The following is an 18318-nucleotide window of genomic DNA, read 5'->3' as shown; positions in this document are numbered from 1 at the left end:
CTTATCAGATCGTCGTGACCCAATGTAAACTGGATGATGAGGCAGAGGAATAACAAGTACAAATGTTTACTTTTGTATGTGAGCGGAGCTGGCTTTGCCTTTGCAGTGTTTGCTGCATGAGTGAGCTTTGTTCTTCATCTGCATTGCAACTGCATGAAAAAGCTTTTTTGCCATGCATTGTTGTTTTTAAACCTAAAAACTAAAAGCTGATATTATGACAGCTGCAATTCCTTTTAGTTATGCTAAGAGCAGCCACTATTTCAAAGAGGAAACAAAAATCAATATCAATATGCTTAATAAGAACATATACATTGAATGAAAATATACATGTTAAATGTTATAGGTGACAAAAAGCATTGCAAAACTAAATGTATTCTTAACCAGTAGAGTAAAGAAGTAATGCATTTAACAATTATTTAAGATTTACCTAAATTGCAATCAGCTTTGAATCGAACGCCAGCTTCTTTCTGACTTCCACTGTTCCCTGGTGTTGTAGCGCCATCTGCTGCTACATGCAGCAAAATACGAAAAAAGAATATTTTATGGAACTACATGGTATTATCAAAACACAAAATTATGTATTTTCAGTTGCTACCAATACCAGGGACTTATTACTTTAATTTCTTGTCAAAATATGTTGAAATTATTTAAGTTAGAATAAACAGTCTATCTGAGTAAACATTGACTTTAACACTGGTTAAAGGGTGGGTTTACTTTGTCTCTGTATAAGACAACATCAGTTAATTCTAAAGGAATAAGGGACAACAAAGCAAATACTAAAGCAAAGCATCAGTATTAATTATGTTACATGACATAGTGAGGGGTCTACAGTCTAAACACAGAGTTGGAGCAGAATGGAGAAGGACAGAGAAACACACTTACGTGATCTGACATATCCATTATATTTATATTTGGCTGAGGAGAATGCAAAGACAAGTGGCAGGTCACACGGGGGGAGAAAGGATGTAATGAAACAGGCACATTAGGAAATAGAGACATCAACATAAGAGCGGTAGATGGAAATTAAATCAAATATATCTATAATGAAGAACTACAGTATCAGTGAAAAATATGAACCAAAAAGTAAAAGGTACAAATAATGAAAGTTATGGAAAAACCTTATGATGGTGAGGACTAAAGTACAGCATGGTGGCACAAAATAGGCAGACAGCTGAGTGAAATGAACTATCCATTCTCAGAGTGAGCCATGCTTTTAGGAAAGTGTACTAAACCTGTAATGAGATGTAATAACAGACTAATGACTGATTGTATAGAACATTTCCAAAAAGCTACATTTGAGGTTACACAGCTTCAATGGTAGATTCAACAACGTAATGTCTCTCATTTTAAAAAACTCATTCGATGCTTTGAAGTTTTACATGTTGGTTTAAATGTGATGGACAATGTGAAGTCTGTAGATAGAACAAATAAAGCCACCATGGGGAACAAAGACAACAACTACATACTTGTGTGCATGTAGACAGCAGGCACTCGCTACTCAAAACAGCCACGCTATCAGAGCACAAATGCAAAGAGACTTGATCCTTACATGCAATCAACATCTCTTGCACAAATGGAAATATTTAATTAAAGGACGTTTTCAAACATGGGTTTAATGCTACACTTTTAAATCTCTTGGGTTGTTCTTTAAAAAAGGGTTGACCAAGGTCTCCACTTATGCCAGAACTATTAATTATCTGGAAATTACGGTTCATGACCTTGACTGAGGAGGTACTGAAGACTGGTACCGATAGAAGTACTGGTACAGTGGGCACTTGAACTGATCTCTGAGCTGCTGACACTCCCCACTCTTTCCCAGAGTCTCTTCCAGCAGTAAAGGTCACAGCGAGGGCCCAGGGCTGGCCTATGACACAGATCCTCAAACAGGGACCCACAGTGGCCCTGGCATCTGTCTCTAGCAATCTGCCCGCACCGCAGAGGCGGCAGACTAACTGGCTAGCATCTGGGGCGTAGCGAGGCGGCATAGGACAGAGGGTGGGGGGTGGGGGGGGACCAAGCCTGCCTGGTGGACAGGAGCTGTCAGGGCAAGTTTGGTGATGGACCAGCAGGGCTGGGAAAATGAAAATGCAAACATAATTTCCGTGTCAGGATAGATAAGGTCCCCAGCAATGAGATGCAGATGCACACACATGCACGGACAGAGAGATAGAAGTGCATGTTGTTGCACATGCACGCGCACACACACACACAGAGCCCAGAAGGCCGACGACTAGCCAAAAGCATCTCCAGAGCCCCTGGTCCTCAACCCTTGTCCATAGCCCAGCTTTATAGAAGCTTCAGGCTCTCCATTATATAAAACCGTGTCACGTCTCTAGCTCTTCTCACTGAAGGAAGCAGGCCGACTGTCATGATGGTCAGATCACAAAGAAAAGACCATATGTATTTAATATACAGACCAAAAATAAATGTCTGATCGAACGACTCGGAATAACTTATGGAAATATTTCAAAACTTACATTGTTGAAGACAAGAAACAGTATACACAACCACATCAGGGGGAGCTCTTCTTTCTACCCTACCTACATATATCATTCCTGCTTTTAACTATATTCTTCAACTCCAATTTTTCCATATTTTTATCTGCAAAGAAACTCCGCCTCTAAAATAATTCACTGTCTGACCAAACTGCAGAATTTCTATATGAATCATATCTCGTAACAGAAGACTGCATTCAATTATTTGGGTCATTTGTCCACATATTGCTCTTTGTGCACAAGGTGTTTATCTATTTCACTAAACATCACATTATACTCACTAAACCCCTTGAATGATTGCATATTAAATATTGCTATTCATTTAATATTGTATCATTAAAGTCCATAAAGCTACACAGAGGTTTATGTTTACGTCATCATTAATGAGGTGTGTTTGTGTGGTCTGAATGTGACTTGCATCAGAACACAGGGTGCATTAAATATAAGAGGGCTATCCAAGAAATCAATTATCCAAGTACTCGGTCTAGAAAAATCTGGTTCAGATGTACAAGAGCATGAAGTCATCAAGGATAAAGACGTCTTATCCTGTCAGTCTGGTGGGGAGGGGGGGAGAAAGAGTGGAAATGGGGAGAGGAAATCCAACAATCCCTGACTGACAAAGCCCAATGCACTCCTTTACTAAACTCACTTTGTTCAGACAAAGTCAGAGTTAAAAAGGGAAAGAAATCTAAGACAGAGGAGGCTTTTCTGAAATCCTACAGGGGGTTGAGGGAGAAGTGAGATCAGTAACCATGTAATGGCCAGTAATTGGTACCGAGGGATATCAGCGCAGGCCGAACTACAAGAGGCCAAGCCAAACTCATCATGGCATGTTTGACACTAATCTAGGCTGAGTCGGCAGACGGTGAGAGAATGTTGAGGAGGAAATCAGATCTGTATGTCTGAACCCAAGGCTTTGATAGCTAGGCCTACTGCTGCCATGTGTAATTGACAGACAATTTAGTATTTCCTATCCACTCAAAAATAAAATCGAAAGAAACTATCACTATTTTGTGAATTTGTCTCGTCTCCTCTTCTCTCTTTTTTCTTTCATCTATTTGTTCATAATCTACCGTACAAAACCTCTCTCTCCCCTCATTTTAGTGTTCTTCTCCTTCCTCCTAAATTCTCCTCCTTTCTCACAGTGTATGTGTCGTAGACTGTTTAAGACTGCAGGAGAGACACACTACTTAAGACTGTTTCAAACAATTGTGATCAGAGGCCGAGCAGCATTATGTTATATGATAAAATGTACAATGTGAGACTTTCGGTCCAAAAAACAACTGTTAATCGTGGGCAAAAGTGTATTTGTTCTTCTTGCTTTAGTTCCTCTCTAATTGCTTAAAAGAGTGAAAGGGCATTTCAGTCGCTTGAGATATTATTAGTTACTTTCCTGAACGAGTGTCACCGATAAAAACGTGTTTTAATATCTGCGCACTGCTCATCATTTATAAGGCTCGGCGAGACTGTTAGAAATCTTCAAAACACCGTCTCATGCGTGATTTTCTCTCATCTTCGGCATAAAAGTGAAACTTAAAATCTCTGCGCAGTTGTGTCAAAGGTAAAAGAGAAAAAGAAACAGAAGCAAAGCTGATTCAACTGAAACGTGTACAAACTGAAAACAGTGTTAACGCAGAAGTTTGTAAGGAATTTCAAAGTAAAGATATAAGACAATAACTTAACAAACATTAGCATTAAATTGCAGGTTAAAACCTTGAGGATAAAATACATTCCATTTTTGTGAATACAGATTATCTTACCTCAAAACCGTTCAAAACACATCAAGTGATCTTATCACACACCTGCATGACTGATGCAGCATACTGTACAGTACAGCAGCACCACTTACCCACCACACATATTACACTCATGAAATTAAATTGCCACATGAAAATAATGATTAACTGAAAAATACTGATGAAATTCAACTATAAATAACAGAAAATGAGGAGATTCAGAGTTCAAATAAACTTAATAGAAAACATTATTGACATAGACAGACAGATAGCAATTGAAAAAAAAACCAACAATCAGTTTTCAAAATGTTCACAAACAAAAACAAATTAAAATACGCCACACAAACTATGGCGTCACAGTTAACGGATCACACCACGTAGTAGACGTCACAGACACACACGTACAGTACCTCTGCATGGTACAATACACACGGAGCACACACCACAGACATGTAACAGCATGTGTTGGGCGGTGTAACTTACAGGCACGTAAAGTGGTTGCGCAATCATGAACAGAGACAGAGGAAAGTGGGTAGGCCCTCTGAAGGGTGTCCATGTTACTATGTACACTGCCTGACATGCAAGAGCAGTCTTGTTCTGAACGGCCGCAATCAAAACAACATGCCAGTTTCATTCGTTTGTAGACGGACATCCTGGCTACGGTCATGTTTTGGGATGAGAGGAAAGGAAAAGCAGCAGGTTAATGGCAAAAGGAGAAATATTCATCCAGGGGAAGTCGGAAGGTAACTTCATCAGAAAGTGCGAGCCTTAGCCACCTGCTCCAACAGACTTGAGCCACAAAAGTGAAATTTGGACACATAACACTATCACAATATTAGTAACAGAATAGTCATATGCCAATTCAATAGTTCTTGTTCATATTGACATAGTCTGGAGAGGTCAAGCTGTGTGCTAAGGCTGTAACAGGTCAAAAGGCAAAACTATAACAATGGGAAAGAGGGGTGAGGGGAAAGGAGAGAGGGCGGGAGGCATTCAGGAAAGAGAGGCATGAGCAATGTCTTCAGCAGCAAACCTCATACAATGTTTCACACATTTGTACATCCTCTATCCATTCGGCTAAAGGAGTGGATCACGTACCTGTATCCCATCATGCAGCAGTAGCGGCTCTGTCCAAGGCATCACACTATTCTACTGGCTCGACGGGCCAATTCATGCTACTGTATATTTTAACTCTGCAGTTTCACTGCTCCACTCCCCAAGGGAAGCTTCACTCTAATGTGCCTGTGTGCATAATCGGTGAGTCTAGACAAGTAATGTACATGCTTGTAATGTCGCTGTGATTCTTGATCAATTCCATGTGAGACGATGTAACTTTTGAAAGCTCTGCTCATTACACTCAACAATACAGCCATACACGTGGTATGGTATGACCAGTAGCTTATAGTGGCTAACTTTAGATAGATATCGCTGTATGACAGACATGACGCTAACTTCATTTTACTTAGCTCTACTTGTCATTATCCTAAAGTTGACGGTTGTTTAATAAATCTAATTATAATGTGTATATGCTGTTAAAAAGTAAAAATACTGACTGGGCCATTGTTTCTACTTTTAGATTTATTTATTTTTGTCTCCGCTCAATGAAATCAGGTGATACAACTTGCAAATAAGCTCCTAGCAATTTCCAGATTGCAGGTCATAATGAAATGTATCACCCATATGTGAACCTGCATCATCAGTGTTAATGTGTATTTTATTTGCAAGGATCAACACCAATGCCATAATGACTCTATCAAAGTATTTCAGTGATGTTTCTTTTAAATGATCGTCTAAAAAAAAACTGCCAATTTGGAGGCTAGGTGCTCTCGAGACTGGACGTGAAAGTAGTATTACACAACAATAAACTCCTTAACTACAAGTCAGCCTGCAGCCAAAAAACTGTAAGCAGCCACTTTCTGTCTTTGTGGAACGATGTGTGTGTTGCTGTGTGTGTGTGTGTGTGTGTGTGCGTGTGCGCTCAGAACCCCGAGGGAAGCAGGAGTGAAAGTCCCCAGAGTAGCAATTCTAGATTGCTGTGACTCTGGGCAGAAACAGTCCCTGGTCCCCATTCTCTCATTACCAAGGTGCAAACAGACAGCAGACTAATACTGTCTGGCACCTTTACAGAGACACTTTCAGCATCTTTGACTCTGAGTCACATCGGAAAATAAGATCTTGAATGAAGTAATGCGTTTCAGCTGCTGGCCAAGAATAGAATGGGAAACGCAGATCATAACCCAAGGGATGACGGCATCAGGGACTGTTGTATCCAGTGGCATGCACATGTGCCTTATGAGCATGTAATAAGCATGCAGAAATTGTAGGTGTTGGTCCGAGCAACAAGGGGAGGTACAGAGATAATAACTGTTCACAGTGTTGGAACAGTTTAGGGGTGCAGCGAGGCTATCAAGATGCAGCGAGGCTATCACTTCATGCGGACATTTCTTAACTTCAGAGTTTTTGCTTAGGCATTTGGACCACAGTATACGTATGTTTACAATGTAGATTATTGACACATGGAAGGGGAGCAATGGTCAACACAAGACACACACGCACATACGCACGTACACACACACACACACACCGACAATGTCTTTGACTTCTGACTTCACAAATTCTCCCAGATTCTGGCCTACTGTGATAAGGTGTCCATTTCGGGGCATTCCTAATTGAAGATTCAACATGATGGCTTCCCTGATAAACTGTCTGCATGTCACCATCTACTATAATCCACCAAAGCACAACTTACTCAAACAGAAGCTATCAGGGCACAATGTTGAATACGAAGGATGTCCCAAACAAAGCACCATTCTGATATAGCCTCCTAAAGCTTCTGTACTCAGCAAGAGTGCAAGGAACAAGTATACTGTTATACTAGATCAAGAGATGAACTTGTGAGAGATAACAAAGAATGCATCAGTAGTTTATTGCAGTGGAGGCAAATTAAGGGTGTAATACACACAGCCTCCACCACTTCCAAATACACCATATCATATAAACAACACATTAAGGACTAAAAAGTGATAAAAACAAATTCAGGATGATGAATTTGTCAAACTGTAGATTCAGTTTTCTTTCATTTAAGTAATTACACTAATGCACAGAAACGCACAGATTTAATCCTTGCATTTTCGCTGAATAGGTTTCAGGGGATTTAAGTTTCCTCTACAGACATCACTGTTTAAATATTGTATTATTGGACAGGACTCTGGCATGACACCGCCATCTAGTGGCAATCTAACATTATGACAGTTAATACTGTATCGCTTAGTGGACTTCATCCAGTGCAGCGAGTAAAAAGAAAGAAAAAAAAAAAAAAGGGCCCAACAACTGTCCTCATTTGAAATGCACAAGACTGGTGTGGTGACATTTCAATTGTGAGAGGGATTGATGATCTCTGAAACCTCGGCAACAGCAGGGCGAGGACCCAGAGTTTAGAAAGGGGCTGAGATCACAGAGAAGTGGGGCAAAGGGGATACACCAGATTGTTTTGATTGTGTTTTGGCAACCTAGCTCATTAGGATTTGCACAACTTCCCACAAGGACATTTTCTGCTCTCTGAAAGTACAGCCACACACAAAACCTTCTTTGACAGAAAGCAGATCAATTTAAACCTCAAGTGGTTCATGTTAATTTTCTTCTCCTTGCTTTAGCTCTTCTAAATCTTTGATTACTGTATGACATCTCAGATTTTTTTATTACGTTCCTTCTGTACTTTCTTGGAGCGTGACACTATAAGGAGGTTAATCATGAGTAATGACATAAGACGTACAGCAGATTGGCTTCCAAATGCCAAATAGTGGTTTGAGTTTGAAGATCAAATAGTGAGGAAAAAACTGCAGAGCTCACCGGCCACATCCGATTAAGTCACACTCTATTTAATTGTCATTTCCAACTAGTAAAAACATCGGCTAACTGGGCCTATGATGAGGAGACCTGGTGCTGGTGTGAGTTTGATTTCAGCTGTTTTGCTTTTGGTCTGGTCTGAGCACAGTGTAGAAATGAGAGGCGAGGAGAGGGATGCAGAAGCTCCACTGGTACATGCAACATCGATACAATATACTATTTGCTGAAGAGGAAAAAAAACAATTGCACTGCACTCGTGGTAACAGTACACCCATTTTCTTTTTACTCACAATAAATCACTACCAGTGAGTAGTTAAAATAAAGTGGTGTTTTCCAATGGCAGCAGGGAAGGAAATACATCAAAAGTGTGTCACTGGTCATAAAGAAACATGGGAAAAACAACACAAGAGAACAAAACATGATAGAACAGAACATACTGTAAGACAGACTTCCACTGCAGTAATGGAACTGTCATATTTCTAAATGCAACTCTCTTGTTGGAAACTAATGAGATAAAACATAACGCCGTGTCCATCAGCTGGATCTGAGACAGGAAGACATTGAGGAAGCAAACAGAAGTAAACAGTGTATCTAAATGAAACTAGAGTGTGAAATGCCTGTTGATTATATTGAGCTGAATAATTGAAATGACACAGACAAAAGAAGGAGATGGTGGGTATCTATTTTAAAACTGGGCTTTGTCTGTAACAGGCTGCTTACTTTAATCGTGTGTGACCTTTTGTGGAAATATGGGATATTCACCTGAATTATTTATCCAGTGGCTAACATGTCCTGACAAGTGACTTCTGTACATAGGTCAGGTTGTATTCATGTGCTGTTCCTGCCTAATGGTAATGTTATGTCTGCATAAATAAAAGGGGAAAGGCATTTGACAAGGACATGTGTGTGTTGTGAAGTCTCAAATAAGAGCACAGTGACTGAGCTCAATACTCGCAAATACTTTATCAAGAGCATTTATGTGTAAGAGGAATATAATACAGTGGGTCATATCCACCAGCACGTTTAATGTTGCCAAGAAAAGCTCATCGTCTCATGGAAAAAAATGTAGAATGGTACAAATACTGAGTATACTGCATACATCCTTTTAGTTTCTCTTAAGAGTCAATGGGATAGTAGGATTTGCACTGCAGTATGTAAACTCACTTCTCTTACCGTAGACTTTGTATTTTGTGTTAGTAGGGTTAGTACAATTTCAATTCTATCTACTGTTTATTTCTCACAAAGTTTTGCACATTTCATTCCCTACTATAACTTCTCAGTTTGTGTAGATTAAGTAGTGAAAACACACTCAAAGATGACAGGAAATACATTTCAAATAGGAAAAAAAAACAGAAGACATATTGAGTGATGATCATACAATAATGGATGTTATGGAAGTTCAAATGGGACACATAATAAACACTTTCCTAAGGGTATAATGGTGTGATAACATATATTACCTTTAAAAACACAGTGCCACAGTACAGAAGAAACAAGGACACAGTGAGAGGTATAACACAAGTGTTCAAACGAGTAAAACCTAATGCATAATGAGACAGACAGACCCGCACGAAAATGTTGGAGTGAGAGGAAGGGAAGGAAGGGGTGGCGATGGTGCAAAGTAAATGTGCATCTACTCACATCGTTTGCAGCCACACTTCTTAATCCGCTTAGGGTCAGTGATGTCGTCGTGACAAGCTTTGCAGTAGAAAAATGCCCTAAAAGTGACAAATGTTTCAGCACCAAGAATAACACAACTGTTCATTTTAAATAATCGAGTGATCGGCTGTTCACCAGGATTACCTCTTTACTTCTTTGGCATCACTGGCGATAAAGAATCCCAGTGTTCCCTCCTGCATCTTGACATTGTTGCCCGGGTTAATGAGGATACTGGGTAATCAGAGAAAAAGAAAAGCAATGCTCATTAACTTCTGGACAAAAAAACGCAGCTCATGCACACGACATGCTAATCAAGAGGAATGGTACACAGCCTTGTTGAAGCCGTTAAATCGGACCTGCAACACATCATCCCCGCTTAACTTTTCAGAGCTTGCTTTGTGTCCTACGTGTTACCATAAACACACTTTGCTCCTCTGATTTTGGGCAATTTGCCGATGCGATACTCACATGGATAGACAGAATGTACAAGAGTATGATCGCACATTGAATTTTAATTCTTTTCATTACAGAATGGTTTTTGATTGCCCAGAGGGGAAAAGGGGGGGACAGAGAGATACGAGTAAAGGGACAAAGGGCAGAAAGAATTAAAATTATGGCTATGGAGTGGATTCAGTGTCAGCACTCATATACAGTCATCTAGTCAAAAACAAATGTTATGATGGCCACTGAGACATGGCTGTAGTACAGAGAATGTACAGTACGTGTTGTAATCTAGGTTAGTAATTGACAGTGGGATGCAAGGGAATGAACAGCTCTTTTTCTTGTCGATGCCAGGCTCATTCTACCCAGTGACTCGCTATAGTCTACACAGGATTGCTCTAGGAAGAAAACAAATGGTGACGTAAAGTCTTAAAGGGGATTAACTCACATTCAAATGTGTGACTTTGCTCTATTGAAATGTAGTGGGAAAATAATTTGAACGCATGTCCAGCAAGGTCAATATTGACTTAAAATGTTATATTATATTCATTATATATATATGTCTGAAGCACAAGTATAATAAATAAAATATATTACAGCATGCTGAACAACAGCTGCAGTAATAATACAAATCACAGGATATATTAGTCAAAGCATGTTTATCATGAGTGGGAGCTTAATACCCTAAGCACTTAAAGTGACTGGCTGTATCATTCCCCATTAATTAGACTGAGACAAAGAGTAGACACCACACACACATACTGTACGCTCACACACGCACACTCACACACACACACACACACACACACACACACACACACACACACACACCACACACACACACACCCTGGTCATTAATGGTTACCTGTGGGCAACAATCATCAATGATGTGAGTGCGAACTGAGAAATCAAAACACTGAACCAACAAACCTTTAAGGGTCAAAGTTCAACATACGACAAGCCCAGACAAAAGATGATGAACCATTACTCAATCAAAAACTTTTAAACTTTCACCAATTTGTGACAATAATACTTATGGCTCACAAACATAGTCAGTGCTGGGCTAATGTGTCTCTTACCAACTTGATTCAAATCTTTGTATTTTTAAATATCTATGTTGTGACAATATAGCAGACTATGTTATTTGTGTAGACTCAGGCAGAAGTGATCTGAGAAAACATCTATCTTACTACATCTTTCCTCTGGGCTCTGGGGGGGGAAAAAAAAGGGCTACATTGGAGAAAATAAACAAAAATATTAAGGGAGCAATTGAATCCATACACATATCAGACTGTGATCAAATTGCACCAGTCATGCAGATCAGATTTTTCCTTCCACATTTTTCTTTTCAATAAGTAAAATAGCATAACAATCACTCAGATTGAATCGCCCCCAGAGAAGTAAACAAGCATTACGCCTGGCATGCGCTTTAGTGAAAATAAATGAAAGAAACAGATCAAATCAAGACAGTTCCACAAACATTGCTGCCCAAATCTGAGATTTTACAGGAGTATCTATCATGTTTCTTCAGTCAGGTGCAAACTGGTGAATAGAAGCTTAAAAAGCATCAAAACCTCATATTGTGAGCAACAAGGCAAGCATCAAACACCTTATGTGATGTTGTCATAGCATGCAGTAACCATACAGCGTGAAGAGGACAATAATTACAGGTATAAGGACAGGGACGTAGATGCAGACGGTTGCAGTAACTTCTGTGCAGTTGGATTGTTTCTCAAACACCAAACTGACAGGAAGTGACCTCATTTAAGAACATCTACTAGAGAGACGCACGAGCGTGACTTGCACATTGTGGCTGAGACGCACAAAAATGGACATTCACACACAAAATTCTCCCCCTCTGATCACACGTAAACCAGACGAACAGACATGCACAGATGGATATACATTTAACACTGACACATGAGAGGGTGATGGAATGCAAAAGTGAAATGTGAGGCACTTGTGAACATTGTAACCTATGGTTATTAAATGTTGGATAAACTTAATAATATCCAAACTCAACAGCTCCATGCCTTTCCTAGAGTGTGAAATGAGGAAGAACAATAAGGATTGGTGAGGTGCTGCTGGTGTAATAAAACCATTAGGAGAAAAAGACATGATATATATATATCAGACACTGCCTACAGCAATGACAGATAGTCAGCCAATAATTTCAAGATTAAATCCAAAATGAAGAACAAAAGATTATCAGTGCTTATCGACATCTCGGGTCTAAGATATGTTGTATACAAACTCCTCACTGAGTCAAAGAACCATGAAGTACTGATTTAAAAACACCATGAGTGGAATAATTAACTTGGCAAAGAAAACATACAGTAGGGTAACAACTGAGCAACACTGAAAAATAACTGAAAGTGAGAGAAATAAACTAGACTGGTAAAGGACAAAACTGAAAAGATCAAATAAGAGGTAGATATGGAGAGGGAGAGCGTTTAGCCTTGGTACACTGACAACAGCAAAGACAAAGAAACGGCACTTCTACAAACATTTTCCAATTGATCTATCCTCTCTCTGCCTGCAAAGAAGTTAGTGCATTAAGCACAAGTGACACCATAAAAAATAGTTAGAAAAAGAGGCCTGTGAGATAGTGCTTGCAAAAATATCCTTGGGGAAACTTCCAAAGTCAGAAGCTTTAAAGTGGTGGAGATTGGGTGGAACTTTGGGAAGTAAGATAAGGTAGAGGGCATACCGCTTTCGACTTCTGCAAACAACAAGAAAAAATCTCAAATCAAACAGTTATCATGAACATAAAAGAAGAGGAGAATATGTTTCTAATGTTTCTCTAGGAGCTACACCTGATATGGCAGCATGTGGCGCAACTCTGCACAGATACACAGTTCAGTTATTGGTATAGTTTGCAAAAAAAATCTTTTGACAAGTTTGTGATTAAATCAAATGGCACTTAACTTTGTGGAAGTACATCTTCTAGAAAAGAGCTGTAGTTTTAAGCTAACTTATGTCTTTTTTTGTGGCTAGCCAGACAAAAAAAGTTTGGTTTTTTAGCTTGTAATGTCAAAATGAACATCATTGTGCCCTGAGACCCTGCCAGTACACATATACATTTGACAGAGGTGAATGGGGAAGGGTGGGTGGGAGTTTTGGCAATTGAGAAGAAAATAGTACTTCATGTTGTTATTGGTGATAAGACTGACACTGATGTAGAGTTAGTGGTTATCATACAGACTGACAAGGGACACAGTAGAATCAAGTTAAGGAAAAACATGACATGAAATTCGAATGTGAAGCAAACGTGTTATTTAGGTTGCGAATGTATCTCTGAATTGACAACACAATATAATCAATATAAGACAAAGAAAGGTTGTTCCAGTGCGGTTACCTACTTATGCCTGCATACCTGCAAGGTTTGGTAAATATATCAGACGTGTGGCTCTGTAATAACCTCCACCAAGGACATGCAGTCAGTATTATCAGGCCCATGTATTTGTTTGCAAAACAGCACGATATTCCAAAAAAGTTAATATCAGAATTACTATAACATTTTAAGGAACGCTAGGCTATGAGGGTAAGGAATAAGTGATTATTTTTGGTGCAGATCCATGATTTCTTTTTTTACTAAAGTTTCTTAAGATGGTGAGATCGGATAGTTTTTCATGTACCTCAGCACTTACATGAAAGGTTTTGGCACGCTGAAATGAGAAACAGAATTTCCAGATGACTTGTGCAGCCTTGGCAAAGACATGTGCTCTTCTGAGTGCTTTCTGGTTGTGTTTTTGTGTGTGCTGATGCTCATATTGGCATTCACATGACATTCACCAACTTAATATCATCAAATGTAATACGGCTGTTGTTAAAAGGTGCAAAGATATTTCATTAGAAGATCCACTCGAAGCGAGTCACACAGTAGTTCACTTTTAACACAGGTGTACCTGATGTTAGTGGAAGAAAGATGCAATAAACAAACCTGCTCTCTCTCTGCTCAGACTTGTATTCGATGGCAATAAGCAACAGCTTCAGCTTCACGTAACACAGCCTGTAAAACACGTGCACTCATTAGAGGACAGCGGTATGTAAGAAAAAGACTGATGTGTTCAAACGCCTTTGAAATTCACACATCTTCACTTCAGAATTATACCTACCAGTGTGCTTGCTGAGGGAGGAAAGAGTGATACTTACTCACAGATCGTTGGGAAGGTGAGGCCGACAAAGGCACTGGACAAATACTCTGTGTACATCTCATTTGCGACCCCCTCTAGGTAATACTTCTGCCATGTGTCCTCCTCAATCTGGCAAAAAACAAGCACGGAAATGTCACATGTGAGGATTAAAAAAAAGAAAGAAAATAAGCAACACAGTTTTCCTTCCAATAGCGGCCCAATGTGGTCTGCAGATGTTCCGCCACACAACATCAGCCTGGTCATTATAAGCCGATCCATCATCTTTATGACAAAAGATCAGTTCTTTGATTGAGACAGGCACCTCTTCAATTTTGAGCCACAGAAACACTGAACAGAGTCCATATGAAATGTCACAGTAAAATATGACGTGTCAGGACAACTACAAACACTACGATGGAAGTCTTTCTCTGGACAAAGATGTCAAACTGTTTCCGAGGAAAGTACTGCGTTTGATAGATCTAGTCCATCTGTCAGCTGAGAACCTACTGCATCCACTTATAACCTCGCCTCCAAACCCTGAATAAATCATCAAATTTACGAAAATGCAATGTGAGAATTCATTCATCCATATTACTTCCGTCTGTTCAGAAGGAGTGAGACAAGGAAAGTTAATCTTGTCCTCGGTGTTACCTCAATGAAGGACCTCATGGAGAAGAGGTTGGCTAGCATGGTGGACAGGCCCTGGGCCAGACAGCTCTGGGCTATGAAGCCTGCCTTCAGCTCCGCCAAGCAGATCGCATCGTCACCTTCCCTCCAGTTCCAGCTTGGAATGTTCAGCAGATGGGCCTTCATCACACGACAGACAGAAGAGGTCACAAGTCACAGAAAACTAAGCACATGTTTCATTTTCTTTTTTTTTTAAAAGGAATACTTTGACATTTTGGGAAATATGCTTATTCACTTCCTGGCAGAAAAGTTAGGGTTTAATGAGAAGATACAGAGCAGTAAATATAGAGCTACAGCTATAGTTAACTTAGCACAAAGAATGGAATCATGGGGTAACAGCTAGCCTGGCTCTGTGGCAATTGCCAGGCAACTAGCAGATACTTCAGGGAGTTACTTGCCCGAGCCGAGAAACAGAACAGGACATATTGTTGTTTTTAGTCATTTTTCCTAAAATGTTGAACTTTTTCTTTAAATTATTATTAAGCAATTTTGAATCTGCTTGGAAAGTGGTAATTTGATTATAAATGATTCATTTGGCATTTACTACAACTATTGCATTTGTTTTTTTAGTTTGCCAACTCTCAGACATGTTATTTACAGAAACAAATGCTGCTCCATTGGGTGTCATTTTCAAAAATGCTACTATAAATATATGACTATCTTCAGAAAGTAAATAGTTAGGTAAAGGCCTATATATATATATAAAAATATAAAAATGGAAATAGTCGTTTAAGTACATACACTGTATTTTAAGCTTGCCAATATTTCCAAATAATAAGGTAACATAATAATAATACGTTTTTATAACAATGTATATTGTATTCATAAGAATATGTATTTAAGAAATATAGCAACGAATTGTCTTTTTGTCAAGGGACTGAAGAACAAGTGGTCACTCGTATGACATTAGTTTTCCAATGATGAAACAAACTACTGACATGCAGCACACAGCTCTTATGCAGACAGGGTTGCAGGTTAACCCCGTAATAAATGTTCAATATGACGTGAAGCAATCTAATACATCACAGGGTCACAAAACATCTTACCTTATTATGGTACTGTAGCATTTGTGTGATTATTCTGATCTTGGGATGATAGTTCTTGATCGAAATAACCCTGGAAGATGAAAAACAGGTGCAATGTAACACCCTATCTAGTCCATTTCCGATTTCCAAGTTCAGAGGATACAATACCTCATGATGTTGGAGGCATCTTCAGCATCAGGATCTGCACAGTATTTATTGGCAAGGATTAGGCAGGCATCTGCTGACTCGATCTATGTGTGAAGAACCAAAGAAAGGGACATATTAACATTGTAGTACATGCCAGTACTTACTAACGTTCACTGACTGTTTCAAACTTATTGTGTCTCTCTCACATGGAATTAAACACATTAGTGGGCTTAACTTTGGCAAATTTCAATTCGTCACACTAATAAACTTTTTTTATTTTCTCTTCTGACTCTTCTGAGTAACATGTTTTTGTTGTTTTCCTCAAATGTAATCTTCACAATGACTGTTGTCTATAATTGTATGTGATTTCATCTCTCCAAGAGTCCCATCACCGATTGTACCTTCACTCTGGCGAGATCGTGAGGGTTGAGAACAGATCCCTGGTAGAACTCTACTTGGGTAAAATGACGTTTGAACAAGGCTTCCAGCTCAAGATTAGGGGAAATACTAGCACACAGAGAAAAAGAGGAGAGGGGTTAGCGTACCTCATATACATACTGTGCATTGTTTCAAACATGGTTTTTCTGCTAACCTACACAAGGTGAGCAACAAAAACAAAAAAACTTACTTATGGAGAAAAACAATTTCAACATTGACATCATCCCTGTCCTTGTGTAGGAAGTCTTTGAGGAAGTTGGAGACACTTTCGAGGGTAATATGACCACACACCACAATATGCCTGGAAGGGGGGGAAGAAATCATCTTGAGTGGGCAACATAAATCACTGCAGACACTGGCATGTCTCCCAAAGATAATCAGTCAAACCAAAGCACTCTAACATCTAACTCAAATATAGACTGAACAAAAAAAATCTATATACATGTCAAGAAATGTCATTTCAAAGGAAACAAGTAACTGAATTATATATTTTTGCCATAAAAGTGAATATTTTTCCCCATGTAATGAAAGTGGTTAAATTCTGCACGACAAGTGCAATCAAACACTCAACTCTGAACCACTTTAGAAAATCTAAGATATAATCACACAGCCCACAGTGGTTGGATTGTCATCCGTTCTCAATATAAAAAATGTCCCTTCGGCCAAACCACCCCTTTTGTGAGCTGAATGGATGTTGACAAAGACATGTACATCAATATGCTTGTGCTTTTATACAGAACATTACTAAAAACTTTCAAAGTGATTTGGAGGCCTGTGGTTGACACAAATTCTAAACAGGACCTCTGAGTTTTTGACGGGTCCTCTGGCAAAAACATGTAGCACATTACAGCAGAGGGATCCGTCAGACGGTGGGCCGGGCTAATTACAGCACTAAGGAAGTACGAGGTTAGATTGGAACGATTTTAGAGTTGAGGTTGTGTCCCTGTTTGTCCTCCGACTGCACTGTAGGCCAGAGTGATCAAGTTCAAAGGTCAGCTTCACAGTTATTTAATAATATGAGAGTAATTTAGGCAGTTTGGACTGACCAAGTCTTCACTAAGTGTGGTGCTTCTGTACATATAAAAGTGTTAGTGTCCCAGAACTGAGAGAAATTCCTTTTTCAAATTCATGTTAAGGTTTATGTTTTCTTTCTCCTTTAATTGTATTATAGCACAGTTGTAAGTCCTTTAATAAAGTACTACAAATTGTTGTTATTAAAAGTTTGGAACTTAACCATGATGGTTATGATAGGCAATTTAATCACACTAATCTGGTGGATTTAGGACACTTTATCTGCTTCATTTTCACTGTGGTAAACTGAGCTACCCTTCTGGACTTAAAGTTAAATGTCACCAAGTCCTATTGCCAAACCCCTAAATGAGAAATCCAAACATGCTCAGTAGAATCCAGCCCTTATATTGACATGGATTAGTGTGGACACTCGGCAGACACCCTAATTACCCTATGGAGACCTGTAAGGCAATCTGTGTAATGACAATGGCCTTATCCACTACTTAACAGGATGTGCCAGGAGACAAATGAACCACTTTAGTTTTGAGTGCCTGGATACTGGACAGCTTTGGATTTAACACTATGAGTATTGGGTTACTCTTTCCTAAAATAAAAATCACCGTGGTCATATTTGTTCACTGTTCAAGTTTTCATGATTAAACTAGATTTGTCTCCTTCAATATCATTATCATACTCT

The 18318-nt window shown here is 39.2% G+C and overlaps 1 protein-coding gene across 10 annotated transcripts in view; it reads right to left on the bottom strand.

Annotated features, from left to right (window-relative positions):
• Window positions 1–18318, bottom strand: part of LOC115020475 (calcium-activated potassium channel subunit alpha-1) — a 127653-nt gene that overhangs the window by 27671 nt on the left and 81664 nt on the right. For 4 of the 10 annotated variants that reach the window (XM_029450535.1, XM_029450533.1, XM_029450534.1 and 1 more), the window contains exons 10-18: window positions 16801–16911; window positions 16574–16679; window positions 16194–16276; window positions 16047–16116; window positions 14965–15120; window positions 14333–14442; window positions 14121–14189; window positions 9881–9967; window positions 9719–9795 (exon numbers count right to left, since the gene is read on the bottom strand). In XM_029450535.1, coding sequence (XP_029306395.1) covers window positions 9719–9795; window positions 9881–9967; window positions 14121–14189; window positions 14333–14442; window positions 14965–15120; window positions 16047–16116; window positions 16194–16276; window positions 16574–16679; window positions 16801–16911 — 869 coding nt within the window. Of the gene's footprint in view, window positions 1–427; window positions 509–882; window positions 916–4714; window positions 4889–8367; window positions 8377–9718; window positions 9796–9880; window positions 9968–14120; window positions 14190–14332; window positions 14443–14964; window positions 15121–16046; window positions 16117–16193; window positions 16277–16573; window positions 16680–16800; window positions 16912–18318 lie in introns of all 10 variants that reach the window. The other 6 variants (XM_029450525.1, XM_029450529.1, XM_029450526.1 and 3 more) reach the window with 5 other exon arrangements.

This window comes from Cottoperca gobio, chromosome 15 (assembly GCF_900634415.1).
Source record: "Cottoperca gobio chromosome 15, fCotGob3.1, whole genome shotgun sequence".
NCBI lineage: Eukaryota > Metazoa > Chordata > Actinopteri > Perciformes > Bovichtidae > Cottoperca > Cottoperca gobio.
This window is presented reverse-complemented; position numbering and strand designations above follow the sequence as displayed.